The 22,479-nt window shown below is 41.5% G+C and overlaps 1 protein-coding gene and 1 long non-coding RNA gene across 13 annotated transcripts in view; one reads left to right on the top strand and one right to left on the bottom strand.

Moving 5' to 3' along the window:
* Positions 1 to 2,760: 2,760 nt before the first annotated feature.
* LOC121732072 lies at positions 2,761 to 20,655 on the top strand. The gene is made up of 3 exons (XR_006036318.1): positions 2,761 to 2,772; positions 6,754 to 6,757; positions 20,567 to 20,655. It is a non-coding gene; the product is annotated as an uncharacterized LOC121732072 (long non-coding RNA).
* The window catches only part of LOC121732070 (rho GTPase-activating protein 21), a 393,449-nt gene continuing 375,922 nt past the window's right edge, over positions 4,953 to 22,479 (bottom strand). For 11 of the 12 annotated variants that reach the window (XM_042121847.1, XM_042121843.1, XM_042121842.1 and 8 more), the window contains 9 exons: positions 10,143 to 10,295; positions 9,783 to 9,987; positions 9,340 to 9,542; positions 8,815 to 9,022; positions 8,307 to 8,566; positions 7,917 to 8,043; positions 7,466 to 7,634; positions 7,241 to 7,329; positions 4,953 to 6,724 (listed from right to left, as the gene is read on the bottom strand). In XM_042121847.1, the coding sequence (XP_041977781.1) occupies positions 5,823 to 6,724; positions 7,241 to 7,329; positions 7,466 to 7,634; positions 7,917 to 8,043; positions 8,307 to 8,566; positions 8,815 to 9,022; positions 9,340 to 9,542; positions 9,783 to 9,987; positions 10,143 to 10,295 (2,316 nt within the window). In that variant the 3' untranslated portion in view covers positions 4,953 to 5,822. Of the gene's footprint in view, positions 6,725 to 7,050; positions 7,112 to 7,240; positions 7,330 to 7,465; positions 7,635 to 7,916; positions 8,044 to 8,306; positions 8,567 to 8,814; positions 9,023 to 9,339; positions 9,543 to 9,782; positions 9,988 to 10,142; positions 10,296 to 22,479 lie in introns of all 12 variants that reach the window. The other variant, XM_042121852.1, reaches the window with a different exon arrangement.

Below are 22,479 nucleotides of genomic sequence, written 5' to 3'. Positions count from 1 at the left end.
ATAGTACAAATTAGTAACCTAGCTCAGTCTAGATTTTCAGTCACGGCCTTAACTAACCTTTCGACGTCGCACTGTGCGGTAGCCGAGGTTTCGTGTCCTCAGTTCTAAACTGAGGACACGAAACCTCGGCTTCACGTTGTAAGCTGCTATTTTCAATACTCGGATTCCGTATGTCCACATTTACATCAACTTCGCCGCGTATTACAATCTCTCGCGGGTAATAAAATTATTATTGGCGCCGATGTCAATGCATCCTCGCCCTTATGGCACGGCCAGCTTAGGTACACTGACCGCGACCGACGTACCGCTGTAGAAGACTTTATTGCGGAGTTTAACCTCCATATTCACAACACCCCCGATGCACCACCTACCTATAGTAGCCCAACGGGCGAATCGTCAATTGACGTCACGCTATCTAGCGCGTACGTCCAGATTAGGAATTGGCGTGTCCTTCCCGATGCGTCATGTAGTGATCACCGCTTACTGGTGTAGGAGTTTTCTCGTGCGGTCCCGAGTGATACCGTAGTCAATTCTCATAGCTGGGCACCGTTAATCAAATAGTTAACTTCGTTAATCGTTAATCCACTAAGAAAAAAGTTAGCTTCGTTAAATGTTAAAACGTTACATTACGGACGAATTAACGCAAGTTAACGTTAATCGTTAATCCGTTAATATGTGTAATATGGCCTTGTTATGATTTATATCATTGCGTTAGTGTACATACAAAACCTGTTGGTTTAGGTTCTGGAAGTGAACAGGTTAGGGACAAAACAAAATATTTTTATAATTATTGTATATTATTATTATTTATTAATAATATTTTTATAATTATGTATTCTACCGAACTAAATTACACTGCACTCTTCTTTGTTAACATGCAAATGATGTATAATAACAATAAACAAATCACTTAAGCACGGCGCTGAGTAATGAAATGATAAAACGAAACAAATCTCTTCTCACTCGCCTGAAAATGTATTGTTTTTGTTTCACTCGGTGTTGCTGTGCCGCGGCGCCGCGCTGCCCGCCCGCCCGTCCTTTCATACTAACCGTCAGAACCTGTTTTCGCGCCGCGCCGCGGTGCAGTGCGATAAATAGTTGGCATTGGATTAACGATTAACGGACTTCTGCATATTAACGGAAGTTAACGAGTCCGTTAATATTTTTAAAAGTTAACTTAAAAGTTAATCCGTTAATCAAAATGTTAACTTCGTTAATTAACGATTAACGGATTAACGAGTTAATGCCCAGCTATGTCAATTCTAATGACTATAAATACAATGTTAAGAGGATTCCACACCGCCATTTTTTCCATACAAACGTTGTCCCCTGTTTCCTTCCTGGATAATGCTAGTAGAGTTATAATTTTTTTCCTGAATATCAACGGCCACTAATACAATGTCCCTATGATTTCTTTTTTTTCATAATTTAATTATTAAATAAGATATGAACGTTCAAAAACCTAAAAAAATGGGCAGATTTTCCGCTGTGTTCAAACGTCCAGAAAACAGATTTCGCTAGATTATACAAAAAAAAGCAAAACACAGGAACACAGCTCAAGCCTTTTTTTAATCTTTAATGAAAAAAGTACTTAAATCGGTTAAGTTTTGGAGAAGGAATCAGGGGACAACGAATCGTTGATTTTCTGGATTTTCTGCAGTTGTCTCTATCGCGTTCTGCGGTATAGGCTTGAGGTAAGGGAGACAGCTATAGATATTACACGTACTTTTTTTTCATTTCTCTAGCCCCTGGTGTATCCTCTTAAGAACGGCGATTGGAAATTATTCCGCTCCCTCATTACCGCTCATGCCGGAGACTTCACTCGGCCGGATTTAAACGTCAACGAGTGCGCGGAAATTATGTCAAACACATTTGTTTACTGTGCCGATGTAGCCTTGGGTCGTAGACCTCTTAAAAAAGATCACAACTGTAAATGGTGGAACAGTAAACTTCTTAATCTTCGTCGGGAATTTAGAAGGGCCAGGCGCAAAATTAATAATCTTCGTAAATCTGGCCACGACCGCTCGGATGATAATTACATAATTAGTTTAAATAACCTACGCATTTCAAGGTCACGTTATCGCGCTGCCGTTACATTAGCGAGAAATAATATGCTGAAGAATGCCGCGAATAGACTGGATATAGAGGGTCCCTGGTCCTCTTTATATCACGAGCTTAAACCCAGTAGTAGTAATGCGCCAAACTTTTTCTCAAATATTAAAATTAACAACTCTTACACTTGTAGTTTAGAGGAAACGGCGAAGGCATATCTAAACGTTCTCATCCCAGACGACGAGCCCTCCTTGGATGATGAACACCATCGCGACATTAGGAGTGGAATGTTAGACCCCATTCCTACACCGGTCTCAGATTTACCAACCCCGGAGGAGTTTATTAAAATAGTAAACCTTTTGCCTATAAAAAATCTACGGGTGAGGATAAAATATCGAATATTATGATAAAGCAAGCGTGTTTAGCGGCCAATTCATCGATTCTATATGTTTACAACAGATGTATCGCAGAAGGTATATTTCCAAAAATTTGGCGTTCCGGTTGCATAAAATTAATACCTAAAGCGGGAAACAAACCTCCTGATGACCCAAAATCTTACCGTCCGATAACGTTACTGCCTTGCTTAGGTAAATTACTAGAACGTCTCATCGTACCTCGCCTGCTACCCGGTGGCCCTAAATTCCATAGCCATCAGTTCGGTTTCACCGCCGGGAAATCGACTGTGGACGCGGCGTTAGAAGTAAGAAGAATAGTTAATTTGTCGGAAACTAAATACGTGGTCGCTATTTCATTAGATATTTCCGGGGCCTTCGACCATGCCTGGTGGCCGATGGTGCTATTAAAACTAAAAAATCGAGGATGTTACTGCAATATTTATTCTATAATACATTCTTACTTTTCTAACGGTCAAACTAAACTTCGTCTAGGACATTGTACACATGTTAAAGATTTAACGTGCGGCTGCCCTCAAGGATCGGTAATTTCGCCTAAATTATGGAACATCGGATTCGACGATTTGTTAAGTCTTCCACTTGCACCGCTTTGTATACTAGTTTGTTACGCTGATGACGGGTTTCTTATCGTTCAAGCAAACTCGCGTTCCGAAATTGAGTCTAAAGCCAACAGTAGTCTTAATTTAATATCTGACTGGGGTAAGCGTAATCGTCTCCTGGCGATCCTGGCGACACAGGAGATACAGTGGTGGGAATGTGTGGTGGGCCAAAGCCCGTTAAAAAAAAAAAAAGACATTAGCGCATGGTAAGACGCTCCATTGCTCTAACCGTCAACTGATTTAAATAAATAATGGCATGTTAAAATTGCTTGATAAAACGGGACTTTATTAAAATATACCTATATAATAAAGAATGAAATCTAAAGTTTTAAATAAAAAAAAAAAAATAGTAGAAATAAACTGTATTTTTTTATTTGCTTGGCACGAGGCCCCAGCAAGCTCGAGGTCCCGGGCGATTGGCCTGTTCGCCACCCCCGGCCGCCTCTGCTTGTGTGTCTATTATTTCTATTAAATAGCGAAATTTTTTCCTTTTTAATAAATAATAATTTTCAATCATCCTTTACTTTGATATTATTCATGACACACAAGACAGTAAAGCACGATCGAAAGCTGGAAAATGTTCAATGAAACAAAAGTTAGGATTCTTTAAATTTTATTTTCATTTCTCCAAAATATACACAATGACAAATAATGTAAATCTGTTTAACCACATTCGCTAAGTGTCTTAATGTGAACTAGATATCATAGCGGGTTGCACAGGGAGCTCTATTCGCGTACAAATCGTTTAAAGACATCGAAACTACAGGTGTCTTTTGATGCGACGAGCGTCGCGCGTGGCGCGCTCGCCGCCCTCTAACTGCTACAGTAAGTATGATGTAAAATTAGTAATTCACTGTTCCTATATAAACGATATATTTACAGATAAAACTTTAAAAGGAACGCTTTGCAAACATTCAACAAACTTGAGATCGTCTTAATGTAAAGATGGTATTAAAATTGTTTTAAGAGTTAAAAGATAAAAGAATATCAATATAAAAAAAAACATTTCCGCGATGTCATATTTACAATCCTAATGTCAATTTGACGTGCACGTTTTACATCCGTCGAAAATAAATAACAATTGAATTTAGCCTAAAATACTTCTTTGATAAACAGAAACAATAAAAAATAATCGCATTCAACAGAGCTAAGATAACAAATTTAATATAAATTAATATTAAAAGAAATGTACAATTTATACAAGTAAAGACATCACTTTCGTCATATCACTGCATAGTGTCACATAAACATAATAGGAGTCCACTACGCGGCCCGCGGCCTCCGCCCCGGGCCTCCGCCCTCGGCGGGCCGCCGCCCTATGTACAATACAGCGGGTGCCCCTCGGTAAACATATATAATTCGGGGGCATATACACATGCGACTTAAAATATACTTCTACAATCTAAAAATATTCTCCGACGTCTCGCCAAACTAGAAGGTAACTTTAAAATTCACGTAAATAATAATTGTGCTCAACGTTCGTTTCCTCTATGTCGCGAAGGCAAGTAGGTGTATGCGTGTCTCGGGCCGGTATAAATAGTCAATACTCAAGATGCATCTCCGTCTCAAGACACGGTTCAGGCTCTGTGATTGGCTGTCAAAATTTGGACCAATCACAGAGCCGAACCGCGTCTCGAGACCGGCTCGCATCTTAAGTACTGACTATTTATACCAGCTTCGGTTACACTGTACTACGACTATATGTACTATATGTCCTACGTGTACGACGCTAACTTACTCTACCGCCCCTCGGGCGTCACTTACTCTAACTTAACTACGTGGTGTTATACCCCGGGCCCGACCTCCCGGCCACGCCGGCGGCCGGCGCCGGACGACGTACAGTCAAACTTACAATATTATAGTAGCACACTACCTGATATTATGCTCGTTTGCACCCTCTTATATTCCAAAATATAGTTCGTGTAAAACGTTCGAAAGAACTGCGAAGGGAACTACGCGAAGCACCAAACGTTCGACACGCGAGCACCGCAGAGCGAGACGGGATGACGGGCGCCGCTCGCTCCGTCTCCGTCGCTCGCTCGAGCCCCTCCTCTAGTCTTTGAATCGTTCAAATTTCTCAATTTATTTCATTCTTTGGCATTACATAGTGAGCTGAGTTCATCGTCGCCTCCGCTTATAATAATATATATTTCGTTACATCTTTTATATGATATTGCACTGCACGTAGTAGTCCTAGCGATCGATTCAATAAAAAAATAATTATCTAATTTTTAGGTACCGATATCATAAGATTTTTAAATGCGCATGAACACGACGGGCGCCGAGAAATTTTGAGTATTATAATTCGTTAATTTAAAAAAATACTACACCTCGATATTTGAGAACTAATCTACTCAGTCGATTGAATGGAGCAAAATAATAAGTAGCCTCTCGGGCGCGGCGCCGGCGGCGCCGGGCCGATGTAACAGTAACATAAACGCATCCGTAACGAGCACCAACGTCGATCAGCACGGGGACCGGCTCCCGAACGTGTCCGGGGAGTCGTATTCACAGGTCATATCATCGGCTTTCGAGAAGGCGATACATATTTCAATTCCAGTGTGATATTTAGCGTCGATGTCCATCACTAGCATCTTCCCGCCGACCGCTCCCCACTCGCGGGGCGGACACGCACGTCTCTCCCAGCCCCGCCCTCCATCTACTCCTAATTCTACATAGGACGTCCAGCCCCCGCGACCGTTGCGTCTCGAACGTCGAGTGAGCCGCGGCGCCGGGGCTCGCCCCCGGGGGCGGGGCCTCAGACGTGGGACTCGAGCGGCGGGCGCGGCGGCGGCACGAGCGGCGCGGGCCAGGGGCAGGCGGACAGGTCGGGCGAGGACGTGCGCGTGTGGCGCGCCGCCCAGCCGTCCTTGTCGAAGTCCTTGGTGCCGCCCACCGTGTGCCGCCGCTTGATGCCGCGCTCCGGCATGCCGTTCTTGCGCTTGAGCTTGGTGGAGCGCCAGGCGCCGACGCCGGCGCGGCGCGCGCCCCACTCGCCTGCCGCCTTGCGATCCTTGCCCAGCGACTCGGAGCGCTGCGGCCGCTCGGCGCGGCAGTTGAGAGACTCGGAGCGGAGCACGCGCGTGCGGGGCGGCGACTCCGGGCGCTCGCTCTTAGCGTCGGCGTTGTCGGGTCGCGCGGCGGGCTCGGCGGCGGCGGCGCGGGGCTCGGGAGGCGGCGCGCGGTAAGCGTAGGGCCGCTCCAGCTTGTCGTTGTCGGGCAGCGTGCCGCCGCTGGTGTGGGAGCGCGTGTCGACGTCCTTGTCGTCGTCGGGGCCGGCCTCCCCGGGCGCGGCGCAGTTCTCCTTCTCGGAGTCGTCAGTGTCGGGGGCGGGGCGCGGCCAGGCGTCGTCGCTGCTGCTGGACGAGTGCCGCTGGTCGCGCGCCAGCCAGGCCGCCTTCAGCTCGTGGGCGCGCGCGCCGGCGGTGCGGGGGGAGCCCCCCGGGCGGCCGTCGATGTCGTCGCTGCGGGGGGAGGAGCCGGCGCGGGCGGGGGGCGGGGAGTCCTCGGCCGGCGAGCTGCCGCTGGACTTGTCCTCGTCGTCGTCCTGGCCCTCGTCGGCGTACGGGATGCTGCCGTCGTCTAGCGGCGACGAGTTGTTGAGAGTTCGAAGCTTCTGGTCGAACTTTCTCGTGAGAGACGATACCAAATCACCGGTCCCTGTAAAGACGCAGATATTATTATGCGAGCCTAGTTTTCTGGGTAAATATAAAGCGTATTAGGTTCCGGTGCTACGATACGAAGTTACGATAAAACATGATCTGTCGAAGGCTCGATGCGATGTATGCGTTTCGGTCGCCGGGAGTTAAGGCCGAGGCCGAGCCGGCAACCGTTTGTTAGTTTATTACGATGAGATTCATTCCGCTGATGATGTTCAAACATGATAACGCGATCAGAAAAGCAACAAAAAAGTTTAATCGGTGAGCGGGAACATAACGCTCGGACACGCACACAGATATGCCACACGCACGCTCACATTCCTATACCTGTGAATGTGGGCTAGGAAATGGTTTGCCGTATCTACTCTCTGGTGTCAGTACCGCACACCTAATGGAGAAAATAGTTGACATCTTTATATAGATATGGTCGCTTATAGTGAATACCTTAAGTACCATAGAGCGTCCAGCAACAGTGCACATAGTAAGCTGGTGCCGAACGATTTATTAAGTAGCTTACCGTCTATGGAGAAGCTGTTGAGCGTGTGCGTGTGCGACGATATCTCCTGCCGATTGCGACTGACGACTGACACAGACTCCATTTCGATTCTGTAAAAGATTAACATTTACATTACTCATTGAAACAAAATAAATGTTACATTAAATATAGATCAGATATTATTTAAAACACATTTTTTTTCATGTACGCTCGCTCGCGTACGCACGTGCGTATACGTGTACGTACTTGTGTGCGGGCTGCGGCGCGGGCGACAGCGGCGAGCGGGGCGGCGACGAGGGCGGCGATCGCGACTTCTCCTCCCACTTCTTGTCACCCTTGCGCGGCTTTCGCTGTATCTTGCGGTTCGCCGCCGATATTATCGACGACACGATGTCGCGCGTCGTCACGTCCTTATCTGTGGAGATTATTGCTCGTTAGCTGATTGCGATTAAAATTTTTATCTTATTTACTGCCATACTCAGAGTGGAATATTAATTACTTAAATGTAATTTAAAAAATTGACATAAGCCCCATACAATATCTGTCAACCTCTTTATTAAATTGAAGGTTAATCATAATTAAATGTCTCTGAGTGCGGCAGTTAAACATGCCACAGAAACATTACTTATTTATTTTATTATGATGGATATCAAAAGAATAAACTTATTAAACAGTAAAAGAATAATTAATAACTCACTTTCTATTTTCTTGACATTGTGTATGAGGAGATCACGCGAGGGTGTGGGGGCGGCGGAGAGCTCCTCCCCCGCTGCGGGCGGGTCCGCGGGTGGCTCGCCTCCCTCCTCCTCGAAGTACCACTCGTACTGGAAATTCAATATATCATGAATACACGTGGTAGTAACGTTTGGTATATAGTAGTCACGTGGTAGGAACGCTTTCATATTGATCTATAAGACGCAAGTATTTAAGGAACATTAACTGTGTAGAAGAATGTATAATAATATATAATAACATAGTCAGATTTATAATCGCGATCTTAAATTACGTGGCGTTCAACAGATATTATCTGTTTAATCGTAACCCCAAATAATATAAATTAAATAAAAATAAATATATCCCAACTTACGTGATTGAGGAAGGACTCTATAATACGGCACTGGCTGGACATGTCGTTGACCATCGTGAGCATGTCGTCGCCGGCCGCCCGCACCAGCGTCGGGCCGAACACGATGGCCAGGTTGCGCGCCGCCATCTTGTTGACGGCCGAGTGCTCTATGACGCGCCGCAAATGGCGGACGAGGTACTTGAGTGTTTCGAAGTGTGCGGGCGGTAGCGCGTGCACGAGCCGCCGTAATTCCCGCGCACGGTCTGCCGACCGATCCGCCGCTGAAATTTGAAATAGATATTGTAAAACTCTGCCACCATTGTAAAACTCTGGAATGAACTGTCACCAGCAGTATTTCCAGACCAATAAGATCTGCAAACCTTTAAGAAGAGAGTGTATTCCCTCTTAAAAGGCCGGCAACGCAAGGTACAGCTCTTATAATGTTGTTTGGGTGACGGTAGTTGTTTTCCATGGGATGACCCGTGTTTCTCCCCTTATTTTATATAAAAAAAAGTTTAATTATACACACCTATGAAAGCCGGGTACATGTGTGCCGTGAGCAGCGGGTCGGGCAGGCGGCGGAGGTAGGCCTTGAGCAGGGAGGACGCCACGTGCACGTCCGCCCACCGCGCGTCCCCGCCCCCCGCCTCCCCGCGGCACAGCGCGCCCGCCAGAGCCGCCACGTTCGCTGCGTTGCCCGGCACGCGGTACACGCCCACCGTGCCTAGACCGTACGCCTGGGGAAAAGATTAAGTTAAAAAAATGTACTTAAGTCATAATAAAAAAGGTAAAAGCCACGCCACACCAGCATTAAATACATAAGTACCCAAATAAAAAATTGCACGTTACAAGTTACTCCGGCTAGGTTTCTTCGCCTCTACTATGACTAAATTCTACTTCCAAATAGCATAACCCTGCTTAATATTCATTTTATTAGTATGCACTACTGCCCTGTCTCTTCTCGTTTCGTAATGATAAACGTAACATAGCAATAAGATGTTTCATTTTTGTTATATAGCGTAAGATCCCATAATCTTTTATTGTTCCTACTAACCTCGACAGCGGACGCAGGCAGTGTGATAGCCTGCGGCACGAGGGGGTGTGCGGGATCTGTGGGGCAGGCCTCGAGCGGAGCGCCCAGCCAGCCCGTGGTGGGCGGGGCCGGCGCGGTGCCACCCATCCGCCGCAGCTGCTTCGCCATGCGCCCCTTCCACGTCTTGTTCTTGGGCGACGACGGCAACGTGGGCGTCGGCGGACCTAGAAGCATAAGTTGGCCATGTAGAAAACACTTTTTAAAATGTGAAAAAAGTAAAAAAAAAAAAAACACACACACACACATATACAGCGGTCGCGGGATTAAATCTCAGCGCTGTATGGATGTGTTTAAACGTATTCTGCGTAAATAAGACTGTTTTTAATCTAATCTGCAACTCTGAAGCCGCGGCTTGTTGTATCAGAAGTACCTGCTTAATATTGACACTCAGTTTTTTTATTTACCTGTAGGTGATCTATTCCTGCCGATCTTCTTCCCGCGCTGCGGCGGCAGCGGGGAGGCGGTCTCGCTCACGGGCGGAGCGGTGACGGTGGCGGGTGCGGACGCGGGCGCGGGCGGCAACGCGGGCGCGGTCTCCGCGGGCGGGGGTTCAGCTGAGTGCCGCCGCAGCGCTGCCAGCCATCTCTGTGTATCTGCCGCTCCATCAGCCTAAACATTATAATATTTATTGTATAAAACCACATTTGAAAGTAAAAAACAAATTACGTTAACGTACCTACCGGCCTCAAAATAAGTTTTCATTTGAGAAAAAAACTTATAACTTATGAATAAGAGTTAAAAATAATTAATTTGACTTATAGTACCTGTAGCAACAGCTCAGCGCCAGCAGCTGTAGTAACGCGGACGACGTGTTTTCGCTTGGTGTAGTCGTCCGCGAGCGCCGCCAGCGAGTAGCGCACGTCGAGCGCGTCGCGACCCGCCTCCGCACCCGCTCCCGCGCTGCCCGTGCCAGGACTCTGTGAAGATAGAGAGGGGACTGTTAATTATAATGTTATTACTTAACATAGTTGCTTAAATAACAATTTAAATTTATTCTTCAATATGTTTTCCTTAAAATAAATACACATTGTATTTCTGTAAAAAACAAGTTACAAGCGCAATGGTAGGTGTCAAACTATAATAATCGCTACTCAACAACGTACTAAAACCACCGTAAAAGTTGTAAGTGCCTAATTTGAAGCTGTTTAATAGCAGTTAGTACAAACTGTACACTTGTATATTACCTACGTATGTCATGTCATGTATTTCAAAGTAGCGTAAGAAAACAAAAGCGCGAAAATAACTTCAGTAGGTAACCTCGGTTGCCAGATGCGTTTCATTGCGCTAATAAAAATGTCGTTGGGTTGTAACTCAGTGCGTTTTTCAACGGACAACATTGAGACAACGCCCCGCTCTCGATAACACAAAAACGGCGCAATTTTTTCATTAAAAAAGTATGCCAGAGCCGAGACACGTCGAAGAAATTGTGTTTTAATATGAAAATAGAGCGGGAATTACAGGATACCGTGTGGCGGTCGTATGAGTTTTTAAGTAACTTTCATGCGAAAGAAATAAATTATTATTATCAAACATCTTGTTTAAGTCCAACTTGCTAATCTTCTTATATATAAAAATGGATTTTCAAATGTGTTAGTCGCGCTAAAACTCAAAAACGGCTGAACGGATTGGGCTGATTTTAGTCTTAAAATATTCGTAGAAGTCCAGGGAAGGTTTTAAAGTGTCACGAAGTTCACCGGGACAGCTAGTAGTTTTCAAAAATGTTATTTTGTTTAATGGCAGTTGTGGTAGTTACTATGTTTGTAAATAACTTCTAATAAATACGCAAAGACCGCGTTTTCATATCAGTTTTATACTTATCTCCATACCAAATTTTATCAAAATCGGTTCTGCGGATTAGACGTAGTAACTAAACTTATTAACAGACATACAGGCTTTCGCCTTCATATGTACTCAAATTATAAAGACGATAAAAATGTTTAATAGATAACTAACTATAAAATTATATCACCAAAACAAGTTTCTCTTTTGAGGTTATTAGTTGTAGTAGGACTAACCACAAAACCAAAGATTTTATTAAATAATCGCTTTACGGATGACACACAAGGAAAAACTGTTCTTAATAATTACCACATTATCCGAGAAACATTTTGTATGCTAGGTAGTCCGTAGTACATTTAAAAATAGATTGATGAATAATGGTAAGTTATCAGAATTAAGACAATCTTTATATAGCTACATTTAGAAATAAATATTAACTGCGGTTTGGACTTTAAGCAGTTACAGAAAGCTAGTTATAGCTTTCTGTAACTGCTTACACTTGACCTATGTATTTTATGCCTCGTCTATGGCAACTAGCAGTCTAATATATTTAGTTTTATTATAATCATAAAGTTGACTTTCTCGGTGCACTTATTTAGAAAGTAGTAAATGAATAACGAGACAATAAGGCCTCGCGACATAGACGTATGCAATTAGGCAGTATCTGTTATTGTGGGACGTCGCTCAAGCAGATATTGTCAACCTTTGTTGAACTTCGAGGTATAGCAGATGTAGACAACCTTTTTGTGAATCGGTAGAGTGAATCATAGTACCACTTGTCAATCAAATACGTAGTTCTATCAACACGTAACCTAGTATAAAGTGATAATGAAAGAAAATTTACAGTACTCCGCTAGTGGCGTTGTACAAGGTGACATAATCTTATGTAAATTATTGTGACTGTAGTTGTAATGTTAAAGAAAGCCTAGTAAACAAGAAAATCCACAAAACAAAAGTTAAAAAGAGAGAAAAAACTTAAATAAAAAGCTTTAAGTACCAAGGTACAGGAGAGATTACGCAAAAATTTAGATCCGCGTGTTATCAGTAAGTCGGCGGTAGATCACGAGAGAAAGTACTCGCAATTAAAACATTCCGGCGTCTCATGACTGATACACATGTAACCTTTGCGTTCCGTGACTTAGATATTATAACGTTCACGTCTCAGATTTACTCGCGAGAGATGCCAGATTAATTTATTTAAGAAAATGCTTAGCACTTCTGCCGGATCTTTATACTCAGTTTAAGTTACTTTAGTAGGGAAAGTATACCCTACTGAAGTAACTTAAACTGACTTGTACGTGGTAGAGCCATGCTTCGGCACGAATGGGCCGGCTCGACCGGAGAAATACACGAGCACACAGAAAACCAGCGCGAAACAGCGCTTGCGCTGTGTTTCGCCGTGTGAGTGAGTTTACCGGAAGCGGCAAATCCCCTACCCTATTCCCTTCCCTACCCTTCCCTATCCCCTTCCTTACCCTCCCCTATTCCCTCTGAAGGCCGACAACGTACCTGCAGCTCTTCTGATGTTGCGAGTGTCCATGGGCGACGGAAGTTGCTTTCCATCAAGTGACCCGTTTGCTCGTTAGCCTTAGTATAGGTTATTTCATAAAAAAAAAACAAAACTGAGTATAAAGATCGGATACGGAGTACCGTAGATTTACTTTTAAATGAATCAGCGCGAGCATACTAGATAACTTGGAGTTTCTAAGCGCTGAGGTAGTAAACGTAGTGAAGCTAAATAAGCTTTCATTTCATTCAAGATCCAAATCACAAACGCATATTGGATACATCCCTCTACATAAATAAACCTATTATCAAGATTTGTAGTAAACAGTTGTGAATTGTAATAAAAATGAGTGTAGTAACAACATTCAGTAGAGCAGATGTGGCGGAGTTCGAAACCGAGAGCGTTGCGGTTAGCCGCCCACCGCGTGCACACATAATATTATATGGAGATGGTGATTATTATAGGTAGCATAATATTATACGTTTAAAGAGTCGATTACAATATGAAGATGGTAATAATTACATTAAGATACTACATAAGAAATAAGAAAGTAAAGTGTAGTTTACTACATAAGAAGATATGAATATGTAGTCAATGTATAAATTGTGTCTTATCAGGCTTGTCATATCAGTAAGGCATTCTGACTCCTGAGACATCACGGAGATACCGAAATCGAAACTCCGTTCAAACCTTGCAATTCTACGTATGCCACGGGCGTATATATTGCTTTGATAAGGGGGGGTCACTAACGTAAAATAGCGGCCAAGTGCGAGTTGGAATCGCCCATCAAGGGTTCCGCAGCAGCAAATATGCAACGTGTTTAGGAAATCAAAAATATTTTTTATACATGTACGGCACCGATTTTAATCGGCGAGGTACATATATTATTGTCGAAATTGGACAAGTAAGATGGATAGTAATGGGGGAGGTCCGGACCCCCAGGACATCCCCCTTATATACGCCCATGACGTATGCGTTGTAAGCATTACATTACACAGTTCACTGTAGTTCCTCACAGTTCCGTTTACACCTAAGTCTTAACTGACAAAACGCTATTTGAATACTAAAACAAAAAATATTCTAATTCTAGTAAGCCTTCTTACAATTTGCGGCTGGCACTGGCTGGCAGCATTTTAGTGTGAACACAGCCTAAGATCTACAGATAAGAATTCTTTTTCGGTTCTCCATTCAAGTAATGAAACTAATTGATCTGTTTTATCAAACATTTTATATGAGCACGCTCATTAGCTCACAACTCCGTCGGAGTGCCGCAGGGCGCCGTATTGTACAACGTACATATATTGTATATTGTATTGACTCATACATCAAACCTTGAACTGAACCCATACCATAAATAATAATGTAGAAATCTCTGTCAGCGAACAAAGACGATTTTTGCGCAAACGCAAAGAAATATTGTCGACACGACACACGCCTCTAGTCAAGTTGCATTCGATAATTTCGTCAGCCAAGTTAGAAATGAAAAATGCTCACGATTTGACATAACGCATCGTATTTTGAATTCTATCTTTAGTTTCCAAAATATATTTACAAACTCACTTGCAAATCGAAAGCGAATCGAGAGATATTTCTTCAGCTTCTTATAAAAGTACTAGATAGAACATGTGCCGACAGGATGGCAGAGTGCAAACATATTAGCATGGCGACGCCTCATTCTCCACGTAGCCACCTCTCAAAATATATCACCTGACCCATAAGGTGTTTTTCATCACAATACGTTGATATATTTAGTCATTATTCATTAGTCACTACAGTCAGCAACAGTCAATGACTCCGTGCATAAATGTAAATAAATGTAAATAAATAGGATGCAGATGAAGCCAACTTTTTAATAAGTGTGTCAAGACTCGGGACTAAAAATACGTGTTTATGTGTAAGTTCACGCACATTGTGGCGAGTCGCATTTTTCGGGCGCTCTTCCTGTCATGCGTGTATTCGCCCGTGCGCGGATCTGGTCCGCATGAAAGTTTTTTTTTAATGAAATAAGGGGGCAAACGAGCAAACGGGTCACCTGATGGAAAGCAACATGCGTCGCCCATGGACACTCGCAGCATCAGAAGAGCTGCAGGTGCGTTGCCGGCCTTTTAAGAGGGAATAGGGTAATAGGGGAGGGTAGGGATGGGAAGGGAAGGGAATAGGGGAGGGTAGGGAAGGGAATAGGGTAGGGGATTGGGCCTCCAGTAAACTCACTCACTCAGCGAAACACAGCGCAAGCGCTGTTTCACGCCGGTTTTCTATGAGAACGTGGTATTTCTCCGTTCGAGCCGGCCTATTCGTGCCGAAGCATGGCTCTCAGACGTAAAAGCACGTAGTTGCCCGCACCCTATCATTTCCAAGTTGTTTTTCCTGTTGTCACGCCCATGCGAACCAAATTCGCGCGTGGGTGACAACACGCATGACAGAAGCACCATGAATTTGATTGAAGGCCAATCGCGCTCTCGGTCATAGAACTTGTGTGAAAAATGCGGCACGCCACGCTGCGACTCGTCAGAAAGTGCGCGAAGCTTTATGTGACCTACTGAGGTGCAAGAAAAATAGTTAAAAATAAGAGAAATGCATTTCAGCCGACCTCGATAGTGCAGCACTCTAGCGATCACGTAGAGATGTAAAAAGTTAATTATCGATAAAAACGCTCGCGCTAGTCGATAAAAAGTAAGGCTCGGCGCACATAAACGAGCAACTAATTTCCGATATGAGTAAAACATTGGTGTCTATTGAAAACCAGCGTTGTGGATTCGTTTTGAAATTTTTTTATTACTAGAATGACTAACGACCGCGCTCAGAGAGATTTATTTATTACGTAAAGTGAATTTAATGAAGATTTTGATAATACGAGTATAATTAATAAGCTTCATACATTTTCCATCGAAGTCTTCATAAAATTAAAGTTAAGTAACCATTGCATCTCTCGAAATTCGGCCGTCAGTGTTCATATTTGTCTTTTGTTTTGTTATCCATACTAATATTATAAATGCGAAAGTGTGTCTGTCTGTCTATCCGTCTGTCTGTCTGTTACCACTTCACGCCCAAACCGCTGAACTGATTTGGCTGAAATTTGGTATGGATTAATATATGTTTCCTGTGCGATAAACAAACTTTGGGCGTCATCTAGTACAAAATAAATCTCGTTTTATTTATTTCTAAATAGCTATGAAACCGCAATATACAATAAATAAAAATATTTTCATTTTAAATGGCTAATTCCAAATACCATAATACTATAATTCGCTTACTTCTACCAACGACTACATGTTATTAAATTTGACGACCTCTGTGGCTCAGTGGTGAGCGCGTTGGTAGCTCAAGCCGGGGGTCGCGGGTTCGAATCCCGCCGACGGAACAAAAAGTTTTCAATGTTCCCGGGTCTGGATGTGTATTAAATATTAGTATGATATAATAAAAATCTTAATATATGTATAGTATAAAAGTATTAAATATATTTCCGTTGTCTGGTACCTGTAACACTAGGTACTTAGCACGGGACCAGACTGAAGTGGTGTGAAGCGTCCATAGATATTATTATTATTATTAAAGCCATACACATTACATATACTATGATTAATGAGAAACAACATCTTTCTTGTGCACATGTTTATAATTTCCACGCTCAAAGCCTGTTAGCGGACACTAAGTGGATTTACTGTTTCTACTGTTGGTTGCTACTAGACAAAACGGAGATATTTTAAGAACATTTATTTTAATGCTATTATATAGAAAAAGGTATATATATTTAAGACGCGAATTTTTAAATGGAATAGTAAAAATGGTATCATACCGAATATACAATTGAACATAACATTTTATTACAAATACATTTATTATAGTGTGAGTTAAGCCTAATGTTTCATGTTAAGATACCATCAAAGTCCTTGGCATTTCGTCTAAGTTATTCTAGTCATGCTTTCGATACACTCGAAAATTGCTCGACAACACTATACAATACAACCATACTTATATTTATAAAAACGCGAAAATGTATCCGTCCATTACCACATCACGTTTTAATCGCTGAAACTATTTTGATAAAATTTAGTAAACATCTATTTTTATTTTCATGAAAGGACATAGAATAGTTTTTAGCCCGCAGGCCGCAAAAATGTACTAGTATTGTAATTTATTACCAAAGTCTCCTTCTTTTTTTCAAATATTTAACTGTGATTGTGTAAGTAAGTTACTCTTTTACGAAATTTGCAGAAGTTGCGACTCGCAGGAAAAAATACTATCTGCGTGATTTATTCGTTTCGCGACCATCTCTCTCTATAAAAAGCGTGTGTTCTTGTGTAGCTCTTGACCCATCACCAATGCGGTTTCTCGGTCAATGGGCTCCTCGACTATTCTGATGTAACTGGAAAGTGCTAACTGCCAACTGATTTAGTATAGTGACGTAATATCGAGTAACGCGAACGTAGGCAGGCGTCAGGGAATATACGGCATGGATCAAGTGTTGAGATGAACAAAAGTTCCTATCTAACCGCCGTACTCAGAGACATTTAATGATGATTAACCTTCAATTTAATGAAGAGTTTGACAGATAATGTATGGGGCTTATGTCAAAATTTTGAATTAATTACATTTAAGTAATTAATGTTCCACTCTGAGTACGGCAGTAAGAGTCTACAGGAACTTTTTAATTGTTGCCTCTTTTGTCCACAGTGTAGACACTGGGTAAAAGGCATTTAGGCTGCGTTTCCACTGAAGCGGAGCGGAGCTTAGCGGTGCCGAATTGACCAATCACCATGCTCGAAATCTTCGCTGTCATTCCGCTGGAATAGCACGATTGGTCAATTCGGGCACCGCTAAGCTCCGCTTCAGTGGAAACGCAGCCTTAGTATTCGATAATGTTGCGATTATAAATTATTATTGTCTACAGGATCTGATGCTTACCCCTCTGACATCAATACAGTAGGATCGCTTCGAGATCGGTACCGTACTTTCAATAGCGAAGTTAGAAATAAAAATGTATGAGACCATCCTGACAAGGCGCTTGCGATGTCAAAATATAAACATTTTTAATTTCTTAGTTCGCTGTCAAAACATCGAAGGCAATATGACTAAGTGAACCCCACACTGAGAGAAACACGCTGGAACAATTTGCCACCTGAACCGCATACAAATTAGCATTCCAAGAGATTCAAGCCAAATGGAATAACAAAGGACAAAGGTCGCATACAATAGTTCAAGATACATAATGGACTGAAATTTCAAGGATACAGAAATTTCAATAATTGAAATAATTTAATTGAAGGATATAGAAATTAAAATCGATTGCCATTTAATAAAGAAAAAGAAACATACACTTATATATGAGATTTTTAAAAGTTAGTTAAACTAAGGTTCACTCGGCTTAACTTGGCGGTAGCGATCATTGACTCCCTGTCAAAAACTTGTCATTTTCTATACAAAGCCGCGATTGACAACATCTGGCACCTTATTGTCAATCGCGGTTTATATAGAAAATGAGAAGTTACGCCGAACGAACCTTAGTTAGATGTAATACCAATTTGTGATGATCAATAAAGAGTTTATTTATCTATTTCTCCTAAATATAACAACCTACCTACGTAAATACATTTAAATTGAGAGCCTCTTTTTTCGGTCAAACACTTAAGTTACCTTACCCCATAAGTGAAATTGGCAACACATTATTCCTTATTCGGAACACCGAAACGCCAGTGATTCATCTAATTGACTAACAATGTGAACTTTCCAACTTGCAAGTAAAAATCCATGTTATCATTGTATCGATTATCATCGGGCTGATAGCGTCGAAGATTTGAAAAGAAAGTGTTTTTTGTAGGTTAAGTTGGACAGAACAATAAAACTTGGATCACTTTGAAGATCATTTATCATGACGAGTGACTACACTCTTTCCTCGAATGTGACACGTCAAAAAATTTCCGAAGTTTTTGATTTCTTTGTAAAATTTTATGAAATTCAATGATCCTTTATTTAAATATAGTGAAGCTTATTTTAAGTGACATTTATAATGTATATTAAAATATAAAAGAGCACCGCATACAAAAGGAAGAAGAATAACGCTAATTTCAAAAACTTTTACGCGCCGCAAAGAAAAGTAGTACGCGCTGCAAAAGTTTCTACAGAAAAATCAATTAATTCTTTTAGTTAATCGAGCACACGGACCGACACGGTATCCACCTACATATTTATCAGATTTCCCCAATAATTATATAGAAAGTCTTAGAAAGAAATTTGTAATAACCTGCGCAGTAATTGACCCAATGCATGCGTCTGCCTTAGGCGTTATAATACCTCTGGGTCACTACCGATGCTTTCTACGGCTGTTAACGCGAGGACGAATGCCGATTTCTCTAAAGCTTTAATTTAAAAAAAAACTAAGAAAAGAAAAACAAACATCTGTTTTATGGCTTATTTAGTAGGTACTATCTAATCAAAAGTTTAACGGCCGCATTCGGACTCATGTAATGATGATTAAATTTTAATTTAATGAAGAGTTTGACAGATAATGTATGGGGCTTATGTCAAAATCCTCATTTAATTACAATTTAGTAATTACTAGTTAACATTCGTCACTGAGTGCGGCAGTAAGACTGTTACATTGTGGTTAAACCTGATTACAAAAATTATAGCCTATGCTATAGTCATTCCGAATCTATTAACACCTTATTTATAGGAACTAGATCAGTAGCTTAGACGCTAATTGAATCAACGTACATAACATACATCTAAGATAAATTGTCAAAATCATAACCCTTTCTTTGGCGTAGTTGAGAAAAAAGTCATTAACCCATCAAGCCCCATAAGGACACCGGTGACCGCGACAACAATAGATTTCCAAGAATCTCCGATCGAAGGATGAGGTCTTCTGACAGGAGTTAATGTGTTCAACAGTTGTTGATTGGTTATAAATACGTCAGCTAATCAAATTAAGCGCTATAGTGACAAGTTTCAGTAAAAAATCCTTAGAAACCGGGCATTATTTATAAAGCGTATATGAATCCAATTTATGTCTGTCTTGTGACGTGTCCTCTGAATGGAATGTAAACAATGTAGCGTAAATTACCCGTATCCTTATTACATGATAACAACAAGGATAACTTTAGTCAACGGAAATATGTCACCAAAGTTTACAGTAATATAGAAGCATCTAATGCGTATTATAACGAAACCTTTAGAACTCTGAGATGAAAAGTTAACATTATGCACGAAACTAATTGTAACTTACTTTATAAGTTTAATTTTAATTTTGACCCACTCTATGTCTCATCTTAAAGGATCTGATATATCCCACTCTACCATATTATTCTACATCTTTACGTCATCTGCTGATCTACCCAATAGACCACTTCAATTATGTTAATTTACAAGTATAAGGGCCTGTTTCACCACTTCCTGATAAGGATATCCACCACATGACAGATGAAGTATGGAGAATCTGTCAAAAAAGTTGTGAATAGCCTATTCGGCACTTTATCAGAAAGTGGTGAAACAGGCCCTAAATATTGCAAAGTCGCCCGACAGATTCTAATTAAAATTTAAAACATACCTCACTTACGAAATGCTGCTGCACCAACATTTCAGAGATTCAAATGTCAAGTTTTGTGGACTTTTAAATAACAATTCTAAAAAATTCTATAGTAGTTCGTCAGGTAAGCTCACCAGTACGTCGGTGTACCACAGCGTCATCGTTTGGCCGGCCTCCATGACAGCCAGCGACGCCACTCCATCAGCGCTTGGCATCGGTCACCGGTGCTATTGTTGTGCGAATCACGTGCAGACAATCACACGACAGAATCACCAAAGTGTCACACTTGTCACAAAAATCCTCGACACTTTTTGCATAAAAAATCTTCGATATTTTTTTGTATTAAAAAAAAAAACTTTTTTTATTCCTGAAGACAGTCAATTCTTGTTAAAAACTTTTTTTTCAGATTAAAAAAACAGTGTCCCTATGTAAAATGTTTCGCGGTAAGCGCGCAGACATCCGTCTCTCGCGCCGGCTCGAAGGACTCTGCGGTGGCTGCGACCAGCGACACAGATGCGCGCGCGCAGAGAAAGTGCGCGCAGACGCGGCGGCGTCGGCCGAATTGTCATTTTCACGGCTGAAATTAATAGTATTTTCCGGCCGACTCATCTGAGGGCTTAGCCAACACGTTTTCTGTATCGCTTTTTATCGAATCGCCCAATAAAGAAAGACAAAATTAAAGGAAAGGGGGGTAGAGGAAGACCAAGAGAATTTTAGTCAGTCAATTAGAGAATGCTAATGCCATGTCATAATATAGAGAACTGAAAATGCTGGCGGAGGATAGCGGGAAGTGGCGGCAGCTCTACCGACAAGGGCCTTGTCCTCAAATAGAAAGACAAGAATAGAATCTCCGATCAAAATTGACATAATATTAGCAAGTGTTCCATAATATTATGAACAATGTGTCTTATCAATTGTATACATTTTGGCCGGCGAGAGAAAACGTGTAGGCTAAGCCCCCCGACACATTTAGGACATTTCGGCGGCACCTTTTTTCATTTTTAACATATTTTCCTCGAAGCGCTCGACTTGAATTTATTTCATAGAATTTCTTTCATCTCTGAAATGATCGTTTAAGATATTTTTCGATGGATTTGTCTAGATTTAAACCGTGAATATGGGTGATCTGTCTATTTAATTTGTTTTTTGACGTTTTAGTGCTTTTATTGCAACTAACCGTGAAAAGTAGGGCTCTACATTTTTTATGAAAAAACATAATAGGTATATACAAGAAATATATTTGTAAAATGAAACTTAACATTCTTATTTCGATCAATTTTTGTGTATCAAAAACTATTTATTTATTGGCCGGGGCAAACAGCGGAAAACTACATCGTTATGTTTGTCATTACGGCAACAAATTAACTCCTTGCCAAAATTTTTCTGGGAAACGTAAAATGATTGGTGTTCAGGTGTCACGTTCAATTTTACGTCACTAATATTTTCCCTAATTTATTGAAATAATTATAATTTTATAAAATATAGTTTCCTGTGGCGTATTAGCTTGACAGTTCACTAGTCCACTGTCCAATACACAGGTGTTGAAATATAGGATAATTTCTTGGAAGCTTAAAAGCTATCAGTATTTCTGACGCACGTAGTTCACATTTTTATTTTGTGCCCGATCTTCAAGCCTCGAATCTTTCTTGAGAATCGGGCCTCTGGTTATGTAGAGTGTGAAGAATTAAAAATGCAATGAACCATAAAACGGAATCACCTGCAGATTTGCAGCAACAAGTTCCAAACGAGGTGAAGATGTTTCCGTATCTTGATAATTTTATGATTATTTGTTTGTTCCTTTAAGGCTTGTTGAGAGGCGAATTACCTTCAAAAATGTTATGTAAACACGGCTACATTTCCATCAGAGCTTTGTCGAGATTCTTTTACAAATATTTCGGTGATTTCTTTAAGGAAGAATTTAGGACAATCAGTGTACTCGTATTTTAATTAAACTTATTTAGGGCTCCCACACAAAACTGCGAATTCGCAACGCATCGCAAAAATCTGCAACAAAACTCATAATAAAAATGACATTGCGATACGATGCGAATTCGCAGTTTTGTGTGGGAGCCCTAAATAAAGTAATCAACAACGCATGTGATACTATTATGTTTACAACATCTAGTTTGAAATAAAGTTGTAAACCACAAACATACAAGTCATGTGTGAATCGACGCGTCATGTTCCATTGTGTCATACAGACTACAGTGTAAACTTTGTGAATGAGTTTGATTGCTACACGATTAACTTCCTCGTCGTAAACTGACCTACGTTAATACATTATCAGCCT

Source organism: Aricia agestis, chromosome 11 (assembly GCF_905147365.1).
Source record: "Aricia agestis chromosome 11, ilAriAges1.1, whole genome shotgun sequence".
NCBI classification, from domain to species: Eukaryota; Metazoa; Arthropoda; class Insecta; order Lepidoptera; family Lycaenidae; genus Aricia; species Aricia agestis.
This window is presented reverse-complemented; position numbering and strand designations above follow the sequence as displayed.